Genomic DNA, 25,247 nt, shown 5'->3' with positions numbered 1-25,247 from the left:
GTAAATTCGATTGACCATGAAATGAAATTTCATAGTCAAAATGCCTCCTTTACACTTTTTTTTATAGCAGCAATAACAGTTTTATGGCTTTAAGGGAAGGTAATTCATCAGATGTTTAATTTAAAGGCAGATTCTTATATTATTAATAAATATTTACCAATTTAATAAAGTACACATTTTAGCATGCATTATATGGTCTTTTAACTATTTCCGAGACTTTAATGAGCCTCGCTGAGCATCGATGAGTAATGGTGAACCCTGGCTAACTCCCCTGGTGACTAAACACCCTCTTTATTTTTATTATTTTCCAGGCACAACACTGCAAGCCTGATTGTAGACAAACAGGGACAGAACCCTCCTTTCCAGTGTCAAAGGGACAAAAATGTAAGAAAGTCCACAGGAAACAATTATTTGCGATGGCGGGGAACGTTTATGAATACTTAATGACCCTTCCCGACTGTTGGCTCCATTTTTTTCCAGCAAAAAAGTAAAAATAAAAACCCTGACGTTCAGTTCAAACACAAAAGATCACAGGCAAAGAAAATTATGTTGCCGCAATCCTATTTGGGAAAGTAATCTTATATTTCAGAGCGCTCGCTGAATCTCCACACGCTAATCCACTACATATTTTGCAATTGTCTGTTGTTATCTGGGGAATTAACAATGAACCCAGTAAACATCACTGGCACGGTCCTAAATGTGCAGAGAAATATGTAAACAAGCAATAGGATTTGTTGTTTGTTATATCAACACATCTGTTTAATTTTATCGGGGTTAAAAAAAAAAAAAAAAAGGCCTTATAAACTATTAATCTTGTTTTAAAATGTCTGCTTAGTATCTCACCTAGATAGACACAAATGCTTTATATACTGTGGTGGAAAAAAAAAAATCCCAGCAGAAGAGTTTAAAATACTTAAGGAGATTTACTCTGGTGATTGCTGACTATAATTGCTAACTAAAAAAAGAGAAACAAAATGATTGCATTAGCCGTCTCAGCTCTCTGGAGTGCCTTATTCAATGTTTATGACAATAAATAACACGATTAGATGTATTTCACACAATAACCGGATCTATATTTTCCTGGGCTGATTATAAGCAGTTATTCTTTTTCCGTTTCTCCGTATCACAGTTGGGTATTTCATCTGAGGTGGGAGCCGACCGTGAATCACAAACGTGGTGTTCCAGCCCACCCAAGGCAGGCCCCGGGCGCCTGACCGAGGGCCCCCATTTCCACGCGGCGCCCGGGCGGGCCTTCAAGGCCAGTGCGCCTCTCTGTTGAACAACAAGCCAGGGCGATGGGTGGCTTCCAAACCAATGAGTCTGACCCTTAAAAAATCATTTCAGATCCGAAAGATCTTGCTGGGTCACCCTCTTTCGGATGTGCCTGCCAACCAACCCAGCGCCCCCTCGTCAAATACCGGGGATGGGCTCTCGAACCTGTGCCCCGAGACGCGCAAAGAGCGAACAGCCTTCGAGCCACCGACGCGCCGCCTACCGTGTGTAGCCCACTGCCGTGCAGGGCCCCGTCTTGGTCCACGAGGTTCCTTGAGATGGTGATGGACGGGAGATCCAGGCTCTGGGGGGGGAACTGGGGCGTGAACTCGCTTCCCTGGGCAGGCAAGGGCTCGCCGAGGCCTTGGAAGGGCAGGAGCACGTCAGGGAGGCCCAGGGCGGGGTCCGCCTCCGGGGGCGGCGTGATCGGGGGGATTTCAAACTCCTCGTCTCCAAGGCTCGGCGTGTGGAAGGTCTGCTGAAAGGGAACAAAACACAGGCACCTTCACGCTCCGCTCCTATGCCTCGTTCCTCCCCGGAGCGAAGAAGAAAGGCTTTGCACGACACTACAGAGCTAGGCCAAATATTTATTTCTCAAATGAAAACATCTTAAACACAGATTTCCACATATAAAGTTTTGCTGATCATTCTGATTAAAGATTTAAGTCTCATTATCATATGGTTTTAATGGAGTATCAGTATTAACAGTTTTTTAATGCGTACTTAATTAGCAACATCTGTCTTTGTTGTTAGTTGGAGCAGCAGCGACATTAGATTTGGCTATATAACAAATTGCCACTTTATTGATATGTTAGTGAAACAGCTCAAACCGCTCCCATTATCCACATGCTTCATAAAACGCTGACGATTCTGTGGTGCATACACACAACATTAATCCAGAAGTGAACATTACGCATATTTACTTTCTGTCACAACATATAAAACAAGTCATATTAAATTTGCAGTTTGCTTCTTAAACTTCTTTACTGATATATTCCCAAGTGCAATAAATGCTTCTATGGAAATTGTTACTGTTTATAATGCAACGTTGTATATAAGAACTATCTTCAGAGCATCTATTAAAATGTTCCAGTGCTTTTATTTAAACTATAAGGAGAGTTATTTCCTTTGATATGAATATTTTGATACGTATTAATCAGAACATTTTCTGCCAGTCTTCTACTTTTATTTTATTTTATCTATAGAATGAGCATAGAGATATATTGATAGAGATACACAAGCTCCACTGAGGCTGCTCACTTAGACAAATGTTATTTCTCAAGACCTAAGAGTAAACAATGCACTGCTTGCTTTATTGCTACTTAGGTTCTTAAAGGTCGTGTTATAAGAGAGGGCCTTTGAATGTAAATCAGGACTGTATGCTCAACCCCACTAACCACCTTTCTTACACTTGAACTTGGATTGGGGGGGTGTCAAGGTCTAGAATATTATTTTTGGTCGAGTAAAGGGGTTGGGGGACCACTCAGATTTTTTTATCCTTAGCTCAGAGGGTTCAATTTACAGTTCATTTATTATTAATAACATTTTTGAAGAATGAATTGGTGCAAGATCGTTTGAATCTGCTGTAATTGGCTAAGAGAACTCATTTAGAGCTGAAAATCATCATTATTCAAACTCTGAATTGATGATATAATTTAACAACCACTTGAGAGAAAATAGAAACAAACTGAAGGGGAAAAAACACATTTCTTACATACAGAACCTGTCAACTCTTATTTTTATCTCACCAGAGATAAAGGGGTCACATGACATGGGGGTCCCTGGCAGACAATCAAACATCTCAAGGTCCTCAGTAGATTCGATATATGCAAAACTTTACTGCATAGCAACACATTTGAAAGCTAGAATGAAATATTAGATTTTCTGACATATCTATTCTGATAATGACCCCTAAAAGATGTTGATTTCTTACGATGTACCCTGAGTTCTCAAACACAAAGGGATGCGTTGGCCGCCAACGTGGTTGGCTAATGAACGTCACCCTATGGCTGCATTTGCCGTTATTTTGGCACTAATGCGGTCTAGTAACAGATGCAACTGTAATTTGTGACTCATTTGCTACCCCATTACTGCTTAATGAAATCTAACATATCACATTAACAATACGGATAAACACTCATTCTTGATATGTGGCATTTGGCTGTTTTCATTACCACTGTAATTAACACTTGAAATATTATTTCAATAAATATTTAAAGTACTTTAAAAATGGTCAGGGTAATCATGACACAGACAGAAAACACGAAGCAAACGTGTGAATTTCAAACTCAGAGTCTCCCGGTCCCCACGGAATTATCTGCAGAGACAATAGCTATGTGAAGGGGATTGGTTTCAGGTACAATTTCGATTTTACTGCATCAAGCCCAAAGTCTTCCCAAATTAGTTTCCGCTCATTAAAATGTTAAAAAAACAAATAAATTTACATTTAATGCAGTGATTGGGAAATTAGGTACATGCTATAATGTAGCACATTAACATTTACTCGGGCTTTATTTTTTGTTCAAAAAAAGATGTGCGGGGAAATCATTACATAAAATTACCTCTTAAACTCTAACATAAACACATCTTACTCTAGGCAGTCAAAATTAAGGAGGTTTTCATTTTTATTTTTGTTAAGGAATAGAGAGCTATCTTATCTATATATAAATGTCCTTACAGTATCATTTTATAAAAAACAAGATAATTTTAAGTTAGAATTTAGTCTACTACTATATCGTAACCTAGTAAAACAATACAATAAAATTATATTACAGTACATAACCAAGAACATGCTAAAATCTTTAACCACTTTTAAAGAGAGGTAATGTATTAAATACAATGTTAAGCGTTCCCTAGAGAAAAGCGTCACAAAAACACCGGTTATCTGAGATTATAAAAGTAACCGTGTATGGCATCCGCAACAACAGCAAAAGTTACTGACTCTGGACACTGTGCCTTGTGACCAAGATCAGATTAATCGTTTCAAGTTTCTATGATTACTTCTTGCAGATATTGACTTTTCAGTGTTTACCTTGAACACGTTAAAGTAGAGTGTACACGGTTAAATACCATCTGTACTGAAATGTTCAAAACATTTGTTCCTTTTGATAAAAATGCAAATCTGGAGAACTGTTGTATCAACACATAACAGCCAATGTCTGACACGGTGAATTATCACAGCTGGAATTAAATTGTCTCTGAGCAGCTGCTGGCAGTGGAGCTTTCATCAATGTTTGATTCAAATGTAGGGAAAAATCCTACAGAATGAAACACCGTGTTGTCCTTACAGATGGGGTTTGTGTTCATTATCGCAAACAACACAGCAGCCAGTGCCAAACAATATTCCCTTATCTGGGCTGTCTTCTTGCTTAGAGAGATGATGGTCACCGTAAAAATGATTCATCTACAAGTGCCCTTCATTCTGGATTCCCTGTTTTTTTCAAATAATTTCTCAATGTGAATTTCTTTCATACGACTTGCTTCCTTGGACCGAGATCATCGACAAAGCCATTACGGTTTTCACTCTCCGGGGGTCAAACGAGTTCAGTTCCTATATTTGAATGTATTTGGAAATGGAAGACTTTTTATTGCAGGAACCGCCAAGAGGTCCCATTTGGACGAATTTCACTGTTCGCTCTTGTTTTAAAATCTTAAATCTCACAGGCTACCATTTTTAAGAAACCATTCCCTTGATCTAATCAAGATCGAGGTTTTTCTGGAGGGCAGGCCAACGAGACCAGACAACAGCCCTAAGTGAGTGAGTCAGGAATTCAATAAAAACAGCGACAAGAAGGGATGTGTTCCAGTGGCACCAGTAAACGGTAAACAACCCCGGGTCAATGTGGAGCTGCCCTTAGGCTCCATCGCTCAGCTTTCCCGGCTGTGGCTACGTCCTGGAGCGTGCCATTCATCCCTTCATTCATGCAGTCAGCATTTACTGAGCAGCTACTGCGTGTCAGGCACTGTGCTAGGCTGTGGGGATCTAACAAAAACCGAAACACTGACTTCCAGTCACTCCCACCGAAGACCTAAGAATGATAATCCTGTCCTGCCGTGTCGTTTCCCAAATCATGGCAACTTAATGAGATTATCCCCAGAGCTATGCGAAGTTAAAATAATATTTTCTATCAAAAGTCACTTCCATCCTAGTTTCCAAAATAACCACTCATCTGCTTAGGCACCAATACAGTTTGCATAGATAGATTTTCTGCACTCTCGAGGATCTCCTTTTGTCTGCATATGTATTTCCCTTCATCAGGAGGTGTGTGTGAACTGCTGTTGTTCTCAATGGCCTTGGACAAGTGACAGAGGCCGCTCAGGTTATTTTCTCTTCCAATAGGTTTTTCTCGTGTCTCCTCCTAAGTTGTTACCTTGTGTCTCGTAAGAGAGAGAGAAATCTGATACTTTGCTTTTCCCTTCCAGCCTCTTAAATGATCTAAATAACACACAAAACACGAAGGGACACATGAAGACAGGCGCCTACCTCGCTGGCTGCAAAGAAAGCGTTGTTTGCCTCGGCCATGTTCATGTAGTTATTGTTATTTCCAAACTGCAAGAAAACAGATTGTCTTAGGTTAATGCACAGCCCAGTAAAGGCTCCTGGAGGCGTCCCTCCTGCTCCGTGGGGCCTGGAGAAGCGGGCGCTGGGGACGGGGGGGGGGGTGGTTTCCCAGCGCCGGCGGCTGGGCCCCGGCAAAACGCGGGCGGGTCATGCTAACTTGCAAGTTCCAGAAAATACGGGGGTCCCTCATGAAGGCCAATGGCAAAGCGAGGCAATCGCGCACACTTGGCCAACCGGCGAGCAGCGGGTGCTGTTTGTTGAACGGGCGTCTGTGAGAGGTTAGAAGGAAAAGAGTTTCCCCCAAACCACCCTGACACATTTTTAAAACATGTTGGGATTTCAGAGCTTACTTTTCCAGAACAGATGTCACAAGTGTGGGTAGGTTAAGATGTGAATTAAAAGGAACAGAATTCAATTCCCAGGACTCAAATTCTATTTTCTAGTGAATGGGGTGTGGTGTGAATATAAATAAATAATAAGACTAAAGAATATTTTTTAAATCTCCAGAGTTTAAAACGATATCTATATCCATCAGAGCTGTTGAAAATAGTGATATTTAATCTCTCAATGTAACATTAAGTGCAAAGAGGTTTAAAAAATAAGCGGGATCCTATGAACACAGCAATTTTTATTTAATTCCCTAACACAATAGCCTATTCATACCACCACAAATAAGACTGTATCAGCATTTCAGACATAAGCTCTTTACTTCCAGAGACCTGTTATCAAAATGTAAAACTTGGATTTGGGCAGAAATGGGTTTTTGGGTTCGGGTGGTATGAGCGGGCACATTTGGTGGCTTTAAACATTGTTATCAGCCTGGCAAGATGGAAGGCCCTGTGAGCATAATTAGCTGGAGTTATATTATTTTCATGATTTTTAAATGGTAAAAGGCCGCCCTCCTTTTTACACAGTGTACGATTTCCTTCCTTTCACGCATTAAATGACACATGGGTTCGGTCCCCAAAGGGTGGAATGCACACATCCATTCTCTAATATAAACAGAGCTAGTAATTATTGAAAGTAGGGGCACAATCTTCCCAAGGAGAGGGAAGGGGGCGGCAGGGGGAGAAAGAAACAGAGAGCGAGCGAGAATAAACAGAACACAGGTACCGAAGACCCACACACATCCTCTCAATGAACCCACCAAAACTATTTGCAGGGGGGCTCTAGCCCCTGACTGAACCCGTAAGGCTCCTGCACAGAAGCGGGGCTGACACGGCAGGGACCCAAGAACGGGGCAGGATCTATACGAACGACCCTAAAGGGTCCAGAGCGCTGCTAAGGTCCAGGGGAGCAAAACCCCACGCTGCACAGCGACACCTCCACACATGCCACACAGCGGGCCCTCAGTCCATTTGGGTGAATATCTTTCTAAAGATTTCCAAAAGATGTATCTGCTTGTGCTTAAGAAAGGCCTTTATCTGGCTTCTTGGAAGGCACGTGATATCTAAAATAAGCATACACTTATCTCCGAACTATGGAGTTACATACATTCAGTACGCAGAGTTTGTCTGTATGTACATCACACCTCAATAAAGGGGTTTCAAAAGAATTTAAAAGTTGTTTTTGTAAAAACACACACACCCACAAGCAGGTGCACACGCACACACATGCACACACAAACACAAACACATTTTCCCCATGCTTCTACAATATTAAAAATGTGCAAGAAAAAGTATAGCTTCTGTCTTGGAATTCTTGATGAATTAATGATCTTGGAATTAAAATCTCGGGCCTCCATTCCGCATGTTCATTATAAATATTTATGAGAACTTGGGTCACGCTGTGCATTCCATGCACCAATCCTGGCTCCCCAAACAGCCTGTATCACAACTTTAACGTTATTTAAATGTAGGTTTTGTTGGGGAATTAGAAATCCATTTAAGGCAAACAGCTCATTATCACAGAGTATTTTTTTAAGATTAAACTCACTTATTATCTAATAGCACCTAAAACAACAAAGAAAAATAAAATGGCTATTAAACTAAGGGCCTAAACAATTCAAAAAACAAATTAAGCTTCGAGTGAAATAAGAACTGGGTTAGAAATCCTCTTCTGAACAGTTAGTATGCGAATGTAATTACTGAAGAAACTACAGCTAATCAGCTGTGAATTGTATCCATTAATTAGTATTTGCCCTGGAGAAATGAGAAAAACCAGTAACATCGCAGGCACCTCTGCGTGAGGATGAGCCACGGGATGGTGGCGCTGCATTTAGTCAAGCAGGTGGCTCCAGTGGTCCAGGTAATTTGAAAAGCTCTCACCTGAAGTACTGAGCTGGAATCAGAGCACTCCCTGCGTATCTTTTGTATCTATATATACAGGCCTTAATTAACAGCTTTTAATTTGGAAACACTTGGCAATCAGGCAAGAACAGTTATAAATCATTTCAAATAGAAGCAAAGGTTTCTATTCTGTTTGGGATAAAATACCTCAACAAAGGTGGCTTCGAATGCTGACATGTTACAGGGCACTGCCTTCCTCTTGCCTAGGGGGCCCCGCCCCTGGTGCAGTGAGGGAGGGTAGTCAGATAAAACACAGGACAACCACTTAAATTTGACTTTCAAATTAACAACTTTTTTAAAAAAAAGGTATAAGTATGTCCCACGCACTATTTGGGATATACTGATACTAAAAAAGTATTCTTTCTTTATCAGTGATTCAAATTTAACTGGGTGTTAATGCATTTTTATTTGCTATATCTGACCCCCCAATGTGGTGGTGACCCTGATCAGGATGCAAGAGACGCCACTCTTTGTGTGACGTACCTTATCTAGCAATGCTAGTGTAATTGTATCTATTTTATTTTTAAATGTGACCTATGAATCCTGCTTTACTTGTTTGTGTAAGAACATATCTGATTCTTAGAGAAAAAGTGACCCTTTGGGGGCAGATCTTTAATATAATGACCTCAGAACAATTAACGTCAACTAAATTGTGTACAATTAAATTTATGTTCTAGGAGATAGTGACACTGGTAAACACACTGTATTACAAAAAATCCAAGGTCCCTGAGGGAGGAAGGGGCCTTAACTGTGTTCACCACTGGCTCCCCCAGAACTAACAACAACGTCTGGCATATTCAAAGCAGTCCAAGCTTTGTGAAGGAAGGGAAGAAAGGAGAAATCCCACTTTAACCTCAGGGTCTCATAATCACCCATCCTAACTGGAGTAACTCTATCACTTCCGTTTTCGTGATGAGTGTGATGATGACCGTAATAATCCTAATAATCATGTTAATGTGTTTTTGCCCTGTAATGCCTTCTACATACATTATTTAATTTTCCTAAGTGCAACTAAATGTAATTTATTTTCCCAACAACCAGTTAGATAAACATAATTACTATCCCCATGTTATAAATTAAGAAACGGAGGCTCCTGAGAGTCAAGCTACTTGCCCCAAATCCGATACAAACACGGAAGTGGGACATCCGTCCTGCCTCACAGTCTGTATCACTTATGATCCAATATCCATAAAACCTTGAATATTTCACTCGCTGATCAATGCCACTCTAAATCTTATCAATCTTATCTTACTCGCAGCTAGAATTTCCCAGCGGGTAGAAAAGGGTTCCTCGCAGCCCGTGAACGACACAGACCGCGGTCCTCTCCGAGTCACAATGCCAGCTGCAAAGTTAAAGGCCTTGAGGAGTCCTGCAGCTAATTCTTCAAGGCACCATGCGGTACTGTGCTGGGCACTGCAGATAAAATGGGGAGGAAGCCGATAAGATTCCTCCTTGGATGGAGCTTACATTTTTCTTACGTGTGAGACAGTAACCCCCTCCCCACCCAAAATATTTTTTTTTCCCGCGGAGCCCTTCCTTTTGTTTTCCCCACAACACCCTGTGGGAACACACTTTGGGAAACCTTGTTCCAAACTCTTTACTGACAACATTCTTTTATTGTCCTCGAATCCTTATAAAAGCTAAGAGCTTACTTTTGTACAATGGTAGCATTGATGCATTTTGCAAGTCAACTAAGTAAGAATTTCTAAATTATGCGCTGTAAGTCACCTTAATTTGGCCTGTTCCCAGCCTTTCAGATGGTGACTCGCTGTTCCTTCAAAGATCTCCTGCTCAACCACATAAGGTTCTTCCAGGAGACTTGAAGAGTCCAAACAAAACATTTCACGTAAACTAAACGAACATCAGGTGGAACAGAGAGTTAACTGCTCTGAAGAGCACATAAAAACATGAAAGAAATGGGCTTACATACAAGGGGAGCGGTCGCTGAGAGGCAGGGGCATTTGCGGGGCCCTTTCCCCGCTGATAGGCTCTAACAGATGCGATCCCCAAGGACACAATCCCCAAAGATGTAACTAGAAGGCAGCACTGAATTACTCTGCGCACCTCCACCCTCATCCTTTCACAAAAGAACATCTTCATTGTACTGGGACGTCCACGTCCTGTTTCTGCCTGATGGGCAATTACAGCCTCGGCAAATATAATTTATGAAGGACATCAATTAGAAAGAAGCACTGCAGGATTTTTTAAAAATTTCCTGAAGACCATGGTGTTCCTGGCTGTCTCACCCTGTGAAGTGCCAGAGTGAGTGAGCGGGGCCGCGAGGGGCAGCCCGGCCAGGGCGCGGCACAGACGACGACCCATCTGGAACCACGGGCCGGCTCCCCAGCCCGACGGTCCCCGCATCACTCCCGCTGAAATTATTCTGACACCACGTGAAGAATCGCGCAGGCGTCTAATAAAGCGGCATTAACTACAGGGTATCAAACAGCTAAATGGCATAAATTTAATCCTTAAAAAATATGATAATCCTTCAAACTCTCTTTTCTTTCTCCCCATTAGATTTGTTAGCAGACACCATCCAATTTGATGGCTCAGTAAGGACATCTGTCAGGTTGCACTGTGCCATGGTGGGGCGAGCGTGCCAAGCGCGCTCACGGGACGGGCAGGCGGCGCTGAAGTTCACTCCCCCAGGCTGGTGACTACCCCGCGGGACAGAACCTACTGCGGACGATCCAGTTTTAACCGTTTCCGGCGGTGGCATCCGCTCCGAGACAAACATCCCGAAAGGGTGAACACAAGCCCACCGTGGCAAGATGATACTACCAGCGGTTACTGGGGGGACCCGGAGCCCCCTCCCCCTCAGGAGACGGATGACTTAGTGAACAAAGACTGGTTATACCAAGGGCGGGTGAACAGTAGCATCTGGAAACAAAACCTGCAAACGGTGAACTCTGAAGTAGAATTAGCAGGAGCATCCACAAACACACACATACACAATTCTGCTAATTACATATGTACAATTACAGAGAGAGAATTACACACACCTATAATTATATACACCCACATGTATTCATGTGCACACATACCTTAACAGGTCAAACACCAAGCAAGACTTTTTTTGAAAAGAAATTTTCAAAAATATTATTTGCCTTCCCACATGCTAAAAACTCCTAGATATTTATCTCCTGAGCACCCGAGTCATATATAACAGCCACAGCGCTTCCACTTGGGTGGCAGCAGGCACCTCAATCACAAGAGCAAAAGAGGACTCCTCATGCTCGCCCCAAAAACTGCCCGACCCACAGTGTCCCCCACCTCCTTTGATGGGAACTGGCGCAATTCTGGTGACTCAGGCCAAAACTCACGCTTGAATCCACGCTTCCTGCCATCCAGAGCTTCTGTTGGTTCCCCTTTCCAGTTATACCCAAAGCTGACCACTTGTCACCCTCCACAGGACCCACCCAGGCCCAAGCCATCTATTCCCTCCTGGGTCATCGCTGTAGCCTCCCCGTGGGTCCCAGCTCGGCTGGGCTCCCCACACGATGCACTCTCTGCTCACAGCCAACGGCAACCTTTGAAGATCTAAGTCAGATCACATCACTCTGCTCAAAGCCTTCCAATGTCTCCCTAGTCACGCAGGGAAGAAGCCCAAATCCTTACATTGGCCCTGGTTTCTTCTCTGACCCTTGGCCAATGTTCTCCCTCCTGTTCATGTTACTCTGGCCTCCCTGCTGTTTCTTCAAGAGCCCAGACACCCCCCCAGCTCAGGGCCTTCCCACGGGCTGTCTCCTCTGCCTGGAATGTGGTCCCTCCAAACGTCCCCAGGGTTTGCTCACTCCCTCCTTTTGCATCTTTCCTCGAATGCCACCTTCCCTCTGGCGGCCCTATAAAATTCCTTTGCAGCCCTCCACCTCCAGCACTTTCTATCCCTCTTCCCCTCGTCGATTTTTCGATTTTTTTTCCCGTAACACTTCTCAACATGTTTACTGTCTTTCTCTTCGCCCCACTAGAATGTAAACTTAATGATAAGAATGTCTTGTCCATTGTTTACACTGATGTCCCAGTGCGAAGAAAAAATGTTTGATAGACAGCAGATATTCAATAAATCTCGACTGAATTAATTTCTAGATGTGAAATGATGATACGGAGAATTGCTCTCCAAGCCAAGCAGGACACGGAACAAGCACTTGAAATTCAAGTGAAAGGAGAAACCAAACATCCATCACCACGGGCCTCTCCACAAACCACACCTATGGGGAAAAAGTGGTCATAGGAAGAGATATATATCCTAATAAAATTAAGAGTTTAAATGCTAGAGATACTTAGCTTGAAAAAAAAGCTTTATTCTAGAAAATGCACTGACCGCAGGTGGGGACAGGGTATTCAGGATGGGGCCTTGGGTGGTTGAAAACCAGCCTCAATGGACAACACAGGTTCAGGCCTGCAGGCAAAGAGCTGAAAGAATAGAAGGCCAACAATCTAGCACCAATGGGGGCATGAATTTGAGGATTAAATTTGACAGCTGGTTTTCTTATTTTTCTAATTAAAATCTCTGTTTTTATTAAAAAATGCTTTATACTCAGAGTTTCTCAAAGTGTGGTGCTAGGGACCACAGGATAACCAGATGCCTACTGAAAATGCAGATTACCTGACCACACCCTGGATTTAGTGTGTCAGAATCTCCAAGCCATGGGGCCTAAAAATCTGTATTTTTAACTAGTTTCTCAGAAACTCTAAAACACACTAATATTTGAAAAGCACTAGCCTAGTTCATTTCAGACTAATGTGGTGGCAATTAGCCTTTGTAAATAAACCTCTCCATCTATCTGAGGAGGATCTTACTGAAATGCTTATGTAGCAGCGGCTGCCACAGGAAAATGCGACCACTTGTAGGTGACCATAGGCCCCTTTCCCGCCCTCACGGCCAGAGGGCAGGATGGGAGCATCCTAAGCTGGACCACATAGGGAAGGCTAGTGCCACTGTCGGATTTTCCAACAAGTTCTGTGGAGCCACAGAAGGAACAACAATGCCTAAACATATGGACCCTACTCAAACAGGGAGGCCTTCGGATTTGCATGATCTGGACACATTTGAGCCTGTGAATTGCAGAACCATCTGGACTAGTTAGAAATGGCAAGGACTGAAACACAAAAACCAAGGAAGTACAAAACCCAACTGCACTTGTTTAATATCAGAAACAAATGTAAGCAGAAGAGAGGATACTAAGCTTCCCAAATCACATTTTCTTTTTAACAAAAATGGAGCGATCTTTGGGATGGGCCCAGCAGCCAAGCATGACCCACGTTCAGAGAGAGGGAGGCGGCGGCCCTGGTCTCCCCTGAACACACGGGGCAGAGGCCAGCCGAAGCTGACACACGTGCTAAGTGCCCACGCCTTCCGTGCAATTCCGCTCCATCTCCCCCTTCCTCCGAAAGCCTTACCAACACCCAAGCAAGAACTTACTAGATGCTAATGAACAGGACATACTGGGGGAATACATCTACCTTTCTGAAGATGTGAAAAAGTAGCAGTAAATGATATAATTGTTGCTTTAAAGAGATGACAACTCAATCAGGGTGATGGGGCACAAACATTGATCAACCTCAGGGCCAACTCAATGAGTGCCACTGACAAACGGCCTGAACGTTTAGAGGAAGGAATGGCCAATCTGAGTAACGTCTTGAACCACGGAAGGAGGCAGGAGGAGGGGGCACCCCAGCAGGCCTAAGTGTGTGCAGGCTTTGTGCAAAGGACAAAGCAGAGGCCAGAGAGGCTGCAGGGGAGGTGCCAGACATTGAGAGAAATGGAGGTAAGCTGGGAGAGACGGTAGGCAGCCAAGCTATGGAGAGCTCTGAAGGCCAATCTGAATGTTTCGAAATGTACTCAATAGGAAGGTCCTATTTGGATACTAAATAGGAAAGTCTGTTTGGGTTTCTTGAAGTTCACTGGAGTGATAGGTAAGAGCAGCCATTTAGTCTGGATGGAGAAGGCGGCTCCTTTCTTTGATGTCACTGTAAGAATCAGAAGGACCCCTTCCCTGGCCCCAGAAGATCTGACACTGACATGCAAATCTCCATTACTAGCAGGACATCACTTGGGTTCGGAAAGGGCTGAGTCTCATGATAAATTCTAATATCCCTGGGAGGAGTAACAACTCAGCTCTCATGGGTCAAGGGAACTTCAGTGCTATTTATTTGTCTGTGCACACGACTTGGGCCACATCAAATTCAGGTGAACCACTGTGATGATTTGCCAAAGGACACCAAGCCTTAAAACAAAAGAGAAATGGAAAGTCATAGAAGATAAAATCTGAGTTATTTTCCTGGTCCTGCCAGACTTTATTGTTCATATTGCAACCAAATGACTAAGGACCTTAGAGACTTTCAGCTGAAAACAAACTTTCGGGCCTCTAACAATGTGACACATTTATACCAAACAGTTTTAGTAAGTCTCCTGGGCCATACTTCCTACACAAGCACATGAAGTTTCAAACTGGTAAAAAGGGAAAAACAAATTAAGAAGAATGTCCCTCAGCATTTTTAAGTAAAAGCATCTTAACTCATTATAACATTTCTTTAGTGCAGTAACCAAACTCTACTAACCAATGGCAAAACAAACACGTTCTCTAATTTCAATCCCTCTAATTATGATTTAGTATGAATTCTATCAAAACATCAGTGAGTTCCTATATTGTCTTCCATTCTTTGATCACTAAAGTATAAAATTAAATGCTGTCAAACCACATCATGTCCAGGTGCCTAAAACCAATATGCTAATATACAGATGCACAGGTATAAACATGTAAGTATATAGATCAGTGATTCTCAACTAGGGGTGATTTTGCTCCCCCCAGGAGACATTTGAAAATATCTAGAGATTTCATTGTCATGACTAGTGGGTGCTTCTGACACCAATGAGTAAAGGCCAGGGATATTGTTACACATTGTGCAATGCACAGAACAGCTCCCACACAAAGAATTATCCTGTCCAAAATGTCAATAGTGCTGAGGCTGAGAAACTCTTATATAGATCAATTCATACATTAAGCATAAACAAAAGATAAAGTGTTTTAAAATAAATATTACAGGATTATCGCTTCTACATGATCCAAACACAACTGGCGTTCTTTATTCAAGTGGGCATTCTGCTGACTTTGGATAGATCTGTTTATAAGATTATTGAGTGCAATCAAGGATTATCTTAAATGGGTTTCAAATATGCATCAACTAGCTGGTTGTCAGCTATGAAGTTTTCCATTTATGTAAATATTCAGTTGCTCTTTTTCTCCCTGCTGCAAATAAGTCAAGAAATAGAAGTAGATTAACATATTTTTCTAAGGCTAACATTTACAAAAGATCAATAAACTATAAATTCTCCCTGAAGAGTTAAGTGACTTAATGTGTTTATTTTCAAGCCTCAATCATTTTTATTTAGTTACTTTTTTATTTTTCAATTACAGTTGACATTCAATATTATTTTATATTAGTTTCAGGTGTACAATATGGTGGTTAGCCATTTATAAAATTTACGGAGTGATCCCCCAATAAGGCTAATACCTACCTGGCACCATACATAGTTATTACAATATTGTTGACTATATTCTCTATCAGTCTCAATCATTTTTGGCAAACCCAATATTGGAAGCCTGCTTAATTCAAAAATGATCAATGGTAAGAAGTTCCTAAGTATACAGAATATATAATCATTTAAATCAAACGGGATTGCATATGAGGTCTACTCATGTCTATTAAGTCATATCTATCAATTCCAAAAGGTTACAAATAAGTCTCTGATACTTGATAAGAAATTATAAGATTTAGATATGAAACCACTGCAACGTGCCAGGGCTGCAGGGCTTTTGCTCACATTGCAAGAATATCTTGATTAAATACATTTTTCTGTGATTTTATGATTGCTTGAATTCTGAAGGGACAACTTTCTGCCAGATGGGTGACTGTATAGCTTTCATTAATTCTCTGTATCTTACCAGTTATGCTCATTTGTTTATCTAAAGGCTTTTACTAGGAAAAAGGCTCACAGGAGACTAAATCCCACTTTGGTTAAGGACTTGGGACAAGAGGGAAAGAAATCACATTTCTCCCAACCAACTATTCTAAAATTTGTAACTTAAGATTTTATATCTTATATTTATTTAAAAAGAGAGTTCCCCCCCAGACCTATATTTTAATTAGTTTGAGTATGAGGCTAATGTTTTCTTAAACATAACTATAAAATAAAATCCTTTCAAAGTAAGGGCCGTTGGCTTTCATCCTGAAGGCAAACAGTAGAACTCAGTCAAGATGTCAATGCTAATCTGGTGTATAACTCAAACTTATTATAGCATTTTATATAAAATAACCATGAATTTAAGTATTCCTAAATAAGAGAGGCATTTTATTAGAATCCCAAACAGCCGCTGTACAGGAATACATTCAAGATCACCTTAACGTTTCCTTGCATGAATTTAAAAAGATGTGATTATACAGCAATTTGTAAGCAGCTCTTCTTAAATCATATATCAAATTTCACGCACTTCAGCAAAAACCAAATTCTATTCCAGAAGAGTGACTCAACTATATAGAGGCAAATTATATCAAGTTGTAAATGCAAAAGTGACCGAAAAGGAGCTTAAACAGATGGGAAAATCTTAAAAGAATCACAAAGGGGTATCAGTGAGGCTGCATTTTCAGCTAAAGACAGTATGTGAATACAATCTAAAAACGTACTAACCTTCTCAACACGTGCCAGTTAAAATGCAACCTATGGGAGGCGGGGGAGATTTTGCTTAGAAACTCAAAAAAAAAAGACAAACTACCTGGCTTTAAAGTAAAATGTTACCACCTTATTTACAGGGACTCATATAAAATGCACACATTACCAGCCTATACTGACTCCATCTATTCCTAGAAAGAGAATTTTTTTTCTCATTGCTACTCTTGGAAGAATATATATGGCACAAAGGAAGAATTACTCTGCATTCCACAGTGCTGGTTAATAACTGAGGGAAAACTAAGATCCATCATAAAGCCTATCTATAAATTACTTTGGCCATAATAAAAATAAGTTAGAGGTATGATTTTTTTTAAAAACTGCAGCTGCCTTCATATCAAGATTAATATTGAAAATAAACCCGGTACAATAGGGCCCCTGGGATAAGTAACGGATTCCATGAGGGATGTCCATCTGGCACAGGCCAGAAGCTGCTCCCTTCCCCACTGTTCTCTCTGTAGACTCCAAACCAAAAATAAGTGCTCGCAGAAGACGGCGCCCTCAAAATCTACACATCACCCAAGCTATCTCCTTCATGTTTAATGATGTTAATACGGTTATAGAGAGGTAAAGCTGAAAATCTTAATGCTCTACTGGGAAAAAAAACACAGGTTCATATAAAAGGGATACGCTCAACATAAAAGGTTGGATTTCTCCATGAGAAAATAAACCCTTCAGAGATAACAGGAAATATACTGTCCAAGTTCTTGATCCTAGCATTGACCAGAAGAGCTGAGAAAACACCGAGTGCTCCCCTCAGCCCAGCACTGAACAATGATAAACTCCTCTCTGGAAAACATGAGCTGGAAGGAAACCCTCATGTGCCTACCCATCCACTGGTGGGCGAAACATTTTAAAGTTGCCTCCTTTATCAGTCAGGGCAGTTTTAAATACAAGAAAAGGAACTTGGCCAAAGAGACAAGATTTCATTTCTAATGGCAGAACCTGAAGCTGATGCCTTATGTGGTCATCAGGAATATCAGGTGTTGCTTTGTGACAAATACTGACCAAGGAATCCCCACCTTGGTCCTGGGAAATCTGGATGATGGAAGGTCCGAGGATAACTGAGACTTTTACAAAGCAGCAGCACCAAAGCAGAAAACATACCTCCGACACCAAACACAATGTAATACATTTTCAACAGATCCTAAAGTTCATCAAACCTTATGGACTGCAATAGTGTAGAGAAACTTCATTAAGTAAACGAGGTCTTTGCAAGAGTTTCATTGCATCAAACACGCATTCTAGAAAGGCTGTGTCTCTCAAATTTGTCAATTTTATTTTAAACAATTCTGAAGTGGTTTTAGTGACATAGGAAAATGGTCATGGTAGAATAGAAAACCATGATTCAAAACCACATACAGTATAAAAAATTTTTTAAACTTATTTTACTATGCTTTCTAAAATTAGCGCTGACTAGTTCTGTAATCAGGCAAAACAATATTTACAATGGAACGTGTCTCAGGAAGTATTTCCTTCATCTCTGTGAGCATGTAAAGAAATAAAAATCCTGAAAATAAGAAGACAGCGATAATCGACGTTTGCTGTCCAGTCATTTCCTCGGTCTTACAACAAACACATCCTGACGGCATCTATGTGCCTGCTGGGCAGTTCGCTAAAATAATGAGAATATACCATGAGCCAAAAAAGATGGTTCCCTGCCTTCATGGAGCACAGCACAGAGCAGGGAACCAGACGGCAACCAAGTGAATATGGAAACATACGGTAAAACCTCACCTGCAAAGCACAGCCCGAAGGGCACAGGGTACAGAATGAACGAGAGCAGGTGCCGGTGGACCAGAAGGAAAACGCTGCGGCAGACCGAAGGGGAGGCGAGAGCAGCAGGGGCCAAGGTGGGAACGGCGGGGGGGGGGGGGGGGGACACGCTGAGGCTCGGACGGGTTCCGGGGAGACCAGGAGCTTGGAGAGGGGACAGGGCAGCGGCCGCCCGGGGGCACGGCTGGGGCTGGGGCTGGTGTAACTGAATGGGCGGCAGTGCCATTCACTGCAACAGGGGACGCTGAACGGAATCGGGCTCGGGGATGGGTGGTGGGCTGAATCATGGGTGCCTTTTTTTTTTTTTTTAAATATATCTTTATTGATTTCAGAGAGAGGGAGGGAGAGGGAGAGAGAGAGAGAAACATCAATGATGAGAGAGTCATTGATCGAGCCCACAACCCGGGCATGTGCCTTGACCGGGAATCGAACCCCGATCACCTGGATCCTAGGTCGACGCTCAACCGCTGAGCCACGCCTGGCGGGCATGGGTGCCTTTTAAACATGCTGGAACTGAGGCACCAAGATGTCTATGGTTTACAGAAAGGTCTGGAACAGGGAGACTTTTTTTTGTAAGACTCATGGGTGCAGATGTTCAATAAAGCCATCAACGTGAAGGGGATCTGGGAAGGGAAAACCGACACAGGATGGCCTACAGCTGACCTTGAGAAACTCCATTATTTAATGACAGGGACACTGATCCCGCCATGGAGCCTGTGAAAGGCTGGCAAGAGTTTTAGAAGACAGCCTAGAAAGAGTGACATTCCTGACATCAAGAGGAGGCTTCAGTAAGAGAGAGGGATCAGACATGTCACATACCGCAAAAACTCGGAAGCTGAAATACTGTATTTATTGGAGTTCCTGGTGCCAAAACTTTGCCATTCACAAAGGCACAGACTGGACATACAGGCAGGGAGAGTCCCAGCTGCCCTCAAGGAGTTGTGGAGACAAGACAGACAGACATCCAATGACTTAGAACCAGATCCAGGGAAACTCAAATATGCAAGTCCAGTTTCAGGGGGAGGACAGGGAAGTGGAGAGAGAGAGGGCTGCGCTGAGGCCCAATTACACACAGCAGGAAACCATGGGGAGCACCCATCGAGTGATCTTGATTTATGTGGGAGAAAAATAGTAAGCATACAAAATCATTCCTCAATAGGCAAATAAGAGTCCAAATGTCTACAAAGGAAAATTCCTTAGAACAAGCAGACAAAGAAGATTTTCTTATGATAAAGCAGAAGATGCATTATTCGGGATCAGTGAGAAGGCCTCACCTGCCAATGAACTGGAAGCACTGGCTGGGGGATAAGCACGGGGCCTTTCCACGCCCAGCACCAGCAGCTTAAGGGCCACCGAAGCAGCTGAGTCATAGATGACAAAGAAGGAAAGAGATAAAACACATTTAGTTCATCATTCTTGTAACAAAGGGGAACAAAATGAGCTTTGCCAATGCCCTTTCACTGCTAGGAAATGTCATACATTTAAAGGCACTATAGAATGACTTTGCCTCAAGACTTAAGTTGAACATGCGAGGAGGGATAGTTCAAAATAAAACATACATGTATTGAGTAAGAAATACCTCCTGTCTCCAATTTTATTCACCCACACCCCACACCCTGAAGTATGAGGAATTATCCAGATGTGTTCAAAAGAAAATGACACCTACTAGAAGAAACAGGACTAAAAGGCTTGTTTCTAGCCCGGCCGGGTGTGGCTCAGTGGTTCAGTGTCGACCTAGGATCCAGGAGATTGGGGTGCGATTCCTGGTCAGGGCACATGCCCGGGTTGCAGGCTCGATCCCCAGCAGGGGGCATGCGGGAGGCAGCCGATCAATGACTCTCTCTCATCATTGATGTTTCTCTCTCTCTCCCTTCCTATCTTTGAAATCAATAAAGACATTTAAAAAAAAAAAGGCTTGCTTTTATCTCTGGGACAACATATTCGTAAGCCTGAAACTACCATGGTCATGTGTCTTCTCAATACTGTTTTATAAATAAGAGAATCAAACTAGATTTTATACTTCAAGTTAATGCATGAAATATTAACTGGAAAATTTTAATAAAATTGGAAACTATTTCTCACAAAGCAATTTGGTTTGATAAATGTTGATGTTGGGGCACTTTTAAATGGGCACATTTGTCTATGGAGCAATGTGAATTCCTACAAGTCTGCAATTTTTGGAATAAAAAACTTAATGACTAATCGGGTAAAGTGAGTGCCCCCCATTCTGACACATATAAAGAATGAAGCTCACACCCACACTGAATCTTTGCCCCTTCATCCGAGGTCCTGTCAGCTCTATAAAGTAAGCAAAAGGTATACTTCCAGGTTTCCAAACTTGAAAATAAGTAGCTAACTGACTATACTTTCTCTCTATACGTTCTGGTGTATATTTTCTTTCTTGAACACACCCCACATTTTCCCAACTTCAGGCCACCTCCTCCCTCTGAAATGCTGCTTCTTTCACCTGCACCGCAAGCCCCCAGCTATGGCCTCCAGTGAAGTTCCACGTGTTCATCAGCACAGTGCGAACACCAGCTCTCCTGCGGCAACCTTCTCAGCTCAGGACACCAGAGCTGCTGCCTCCTCCTCCTCGAAGCCCTTCCTTCCCACCTCAAGCTGCAGTCAGCATGTGCGGAGAATAAAGAATTCTTCCTGAGCGTTATCCCACCCCCTACCCCCCACCAGGAGCCTCGGGGCAAGGACCATCCTGTCCCCTGTGACTCTTCTGCAGGGCCAGCGACATGCAATGCTTTATCCACAGAAGGAACACAGTGACTATTTGGATTTAATTTTTCATTCTCTCATGAACTTTCTTTTTTTTCATGGAAGAGGAAATAATCATGGAAGAGAAAAAAGAAAGGTCACAAATGTAAGACATAAGGTAAGGGATTCAAATCCTGACATTGTATTACTTGGGTCCCAGAAAATCAACCCCACAAAATTGCCTGCAAAAATCTACAATGGATTCATTTATTCAACAGACGTGCATGAGCCTGCATTACGGAATACACACACACATACGCACAAACATATACACATATATACATACATACACACACACATACACACAAGGACATATACATACACACATACACACGCACACATATACACACACATACACACATATAGATGCACACATACACACATATATACACACAGACACACACAGACACAAATATAGACACACATATACATATACATACATATATACACACACATATATACATACATAGACACACACATATACACATACATATATATAGATACACACATACACAGACACACACATATATAGACATACATATATACACATACATATATATACATACATGTAGACACACACACACAAAAAAAGGCTAATAAGCCTTGGATACATGGACACTAAAAATACGTGTCTCCCATATGCATGACCCTTTTTTCAACTGAAGCACAACTGGCATTCAATACCCTATTAATTTCAGGCGTACTTCATAGTTACTGGGTGCCTACATTACAAATGACCACCACATTACGTCTAGTTACCATCTGCCACCATACGAAGTTGTTACTATTCTCCCCATGCTGTCCGTTACATCCCCCCGGCCTGCTTCCGTAATAACTGGAAGTCTGTGGCCGTTGGTCCCCTTCACCTGTCTCGCCCACGTCCACGGACAGGCGTGATCTCTCCATTGCCAGGTTTCGGCCTCAGCAGTCCCTTAGAGCTCTGCCTATCCACTTCCCACAGCAGTTCTGCTGAGCCCCTGCCCTCCCATCCAGCTCTCTGCTCCAACCCTCACCCACCCCTCCGCTAAAGAAATTTGTCCCTCACCAAGAAAACTGACCCTCAGACAAGTAATTCTTCAGCTGTCACCCCAAAACCAGCACCTGAAGTCACCCCTTCCCTTCCTCTGCCAAGAGAATGTGCCCCCCCCCATCTAACTCCTACCCCCATCTGGACTTGGCTCTATCAATTTCCCTCTCACTGGATTCTTCAACTTTTCCCACTCACTGCTTCCTCCCTCAACTTATAAAAATGTTCAAGTCCCATCCGTCCTTGGGGGGAAGGGAGAGCCAAGGCCAGGGAGCCCCTCTCAACTAGCCTCACCGCTCATCGCACTAAGCCAGTTTCCATTCCAGCCTTGGTCTCTCGTCCCTCCTACCCTCCTGCTATCTGTGCTCCTTTATTTAATAACCTGCTGTCCTTATGTCTACTGTAGACTCTTGATTTCCAAATCCCGCAGACACTTCCGATAGGATCTGTCTCAAATGATCTCTTTCCCTTCTCTGACACTTCCAACCGTTCCCTCTTTGAAAGAGTATTTTCATTTGGAAACAGTTGCTCTCAGCCAGCTCTTCTTTATCTCCCAGAAGATTTCTCAGTTTCTTCTTAACACTGCTCCGACCATTCATCACGCCGGTTGCCTCAGCACCGCCAACACTCTCCGTCTAAACACCTGTCACGCAGTGAGCGGCGAGCTTCCAGCTCCTTCTGAGGATGGCCACGAGGCCTTGCCAGCAACGCAAATTCAAGGAACCCGGCTGCGGTGCTGACCTTTCCAACCTCCAGCGTGTCCCCCGTGAGTAACCCCTCTACCTGCTAAGCCTCTCTCCTCCCCCAGGGAAGGTCACTGAGCTCCACCAACTCCTCGGGCCTCCCCAGCCCTCAGACTCCTTTCTCCCTGCTCACCCACCCTCCACACTGTCTGGAGTTATCCTTCTTTCCATTTATCTGCTAAATCACATTTTATTACATTGTAAAAAAAGGAAAATGCTGGAATGTATGACTAACAGAAACATCATTTCACTCCCCACCCCCAAGAGAATCATTCACTATGTTGGCATGACCCTTCCCATCTTCTTTGTTTTTCTTCCCTATGGTGTATATAATCTTAAAAACAAACCTGGGATCAAAGTGTATACACTGAATACACTTTTTAAACGTAAAGATATTCTGCAACCACTTTCCTCACCGTCACCTTCCAGGATGTGATTTTTTAACAGCTACACAGAATGCCAAGGCATGGCGAGAGCGTAAACTGCTCAATCGCTTCCTGTAGGGCTGGCCTTCCAAAACGGAAATCTGATTACTCATGTCCCCGTCAGGCTTAAATCCTTCAAAGACTCCCACAGCTGGATGATTACAAAGTCCTTTCTATAGCGGGGACAACGGCCATTCACAAGCCGACACCCCTTACCCATCCAGCTCCGTTCCTTTCCCTTCCTCTCCAGCTGCCAGCCTCGCCCCTCCTGCCCCGACCCTGCACTTTGTGGTCCTTCCTGGGCAGGGTGGCAGCCCTGCTGCCGAGATGCCCACAGTCTTTCACACTGTATACGATCGGATTCTCCCTCTTTCTCCCTAATTAGACCGTGAGCTCCTCCAGGAGACACGTCATTTCAGGGCACATCTAAAGACTCAGGATACTACTCGGCCACAAAAAGAAGGAAATCTTACCACTTGCAACAACATGGATGGAACTAGAGGGTCTTATGCTTAGTGAAAATAAGTCAGAAAAAGATAACTATCGTATGATTTCACTTCTATGTGGAGTCCAAACAACAAAATAAACAAACAAACCAAACTGAAACAGACTCAGATACAGAGAGCAGACTAATGGGTGAAGAGACAGGCTGGAGGGGGTTGGGGGGCTGGGTGAAAAAGGGGAAGGGACTGAGGCCAGATTGGCAGTTACAAAACCGTCATAGGGATGGAAAGCACAGCACAGGGAATATAGTCAATAATATTGTACGATGAATTCAGGTTATCAAATGACTTTGGCAATATTTTGAAAACTTTTGAATGGAGCTATTGTCAATGTCCATCACTTTTAAATCTATATAAAAAAAAATTCCTTAACATTAGAATGTAGCATGTTCACGAGAAACTGAATTTTCATGTACTGTGTCTGGGACCGAAGACAGATGGCCAATCAAAATTCAGTCACTCTTCCCCTTCCCAGCTGAGTCGGGGCTCCACGTGTTCCCAGGTGTTGGATATGACAAGAAAAATAAAAGGTCCGCTCTTTGCTCCTGATTTGCAGGCTGATGAAATGCAGCTTTGCTTTTCCCCTCAAGAACAGACTCCTTCAACTCCCAATTTTGTTTTCATGAGCAGTACAAGGTAGGTCGGACGACCCAACTGGGAGAAAAAAAACCCTAAACAGTCCACCCTGGGTTGCGTTCCGAGAACAGTCAGATCAAAAGAATATTTCTGAAGGCAAAACAGATAGGTTTTTCCCCTTTCTGCTCACAAATGGAACAAACATGTACCTTGAGCTTCCACAGAACACACAGCAAGTGGCAGAACAGAGCTTGTCCCTGCCCCTGCCTCTGCCTTGTGACCCTCATACCTGCGAAGGGCTCCCGTCCCACGAGAGGAACAGGCGACTGAACCAGTGGCTTCCAACCGGGCGAGGGGCAGGGTCGCGGGTCTCCGGGGCAGTGTCCAAAGGCCTTGTGCACGGGAGAGGCCAGGGAAGGCAGGGTTAGCAAATATTTAACTGGACGCACACTCACACGCCCAGCCATCCCATCCCGACCCCAATGCCCTCCCACCCTCTCCCTCTCAGAAACCAGCTCTTTGGAAAAGTGCGAGTCACACTTTTTGTTAAAGTGCAGCATATCCATAAATTGGACCATA

General features: G+C 43.0%; 1 protein-coding gene across 4 annotated transcripts in view; it reads right to left on the bottom strand.

Annotated features, from left to right (window-relative positions):
* TOX3 (TOX high mobility group box family member 3) overlaps nucleotides 1-25,247 on the bottom strand; it is a 96,370-nt gene that overhangs the window by 23,335 nt on the left and 47,788 nt on the right. For 2 of the 4 annotated variants that reach the window (XM_081119726.1, XM_081119728.1), the window contains exons 2-3: nucleotides 5,756-5,821; nucleotides 1,496-1,750 (exon numbers count right to left, since the gene is read on the bottom strand). In XM_081119726.1, coding sequence (XP_080975852.1) covers nucleotides 1,496-1,750; nucleotides 5,756-5,821 — 321 coding nt within the window. The remainder of the gene's footprint in view (nucleotides 1-1,495; nucleotides 1,751-5,755; nucleotides 5,822-25,247) is intronic. The other 2 variants (XM_081119727.1, XM_081119729.1) reach the window with 1 other exon arrangement.

The sequence above is a fragment of the Miniopterus schreibersii genome, assembly GCF_964146895.1.
Source record: "Miniopterus schreibersii genome assembly, chromosome: 18".
In the NCBI taxonomy this organism is placed as follows: Eukaryota; Metazoa; Chordata; class Mammalia; order Chiroptera; family Miniopteridae; genus Miniopterus; species Miniopterus schreibersii.
The sequence above is the reverse complement of the archived record's forward strand: the minus strand, read 5'-3'. Positions and strand labels throughout refer to the sequence as shown.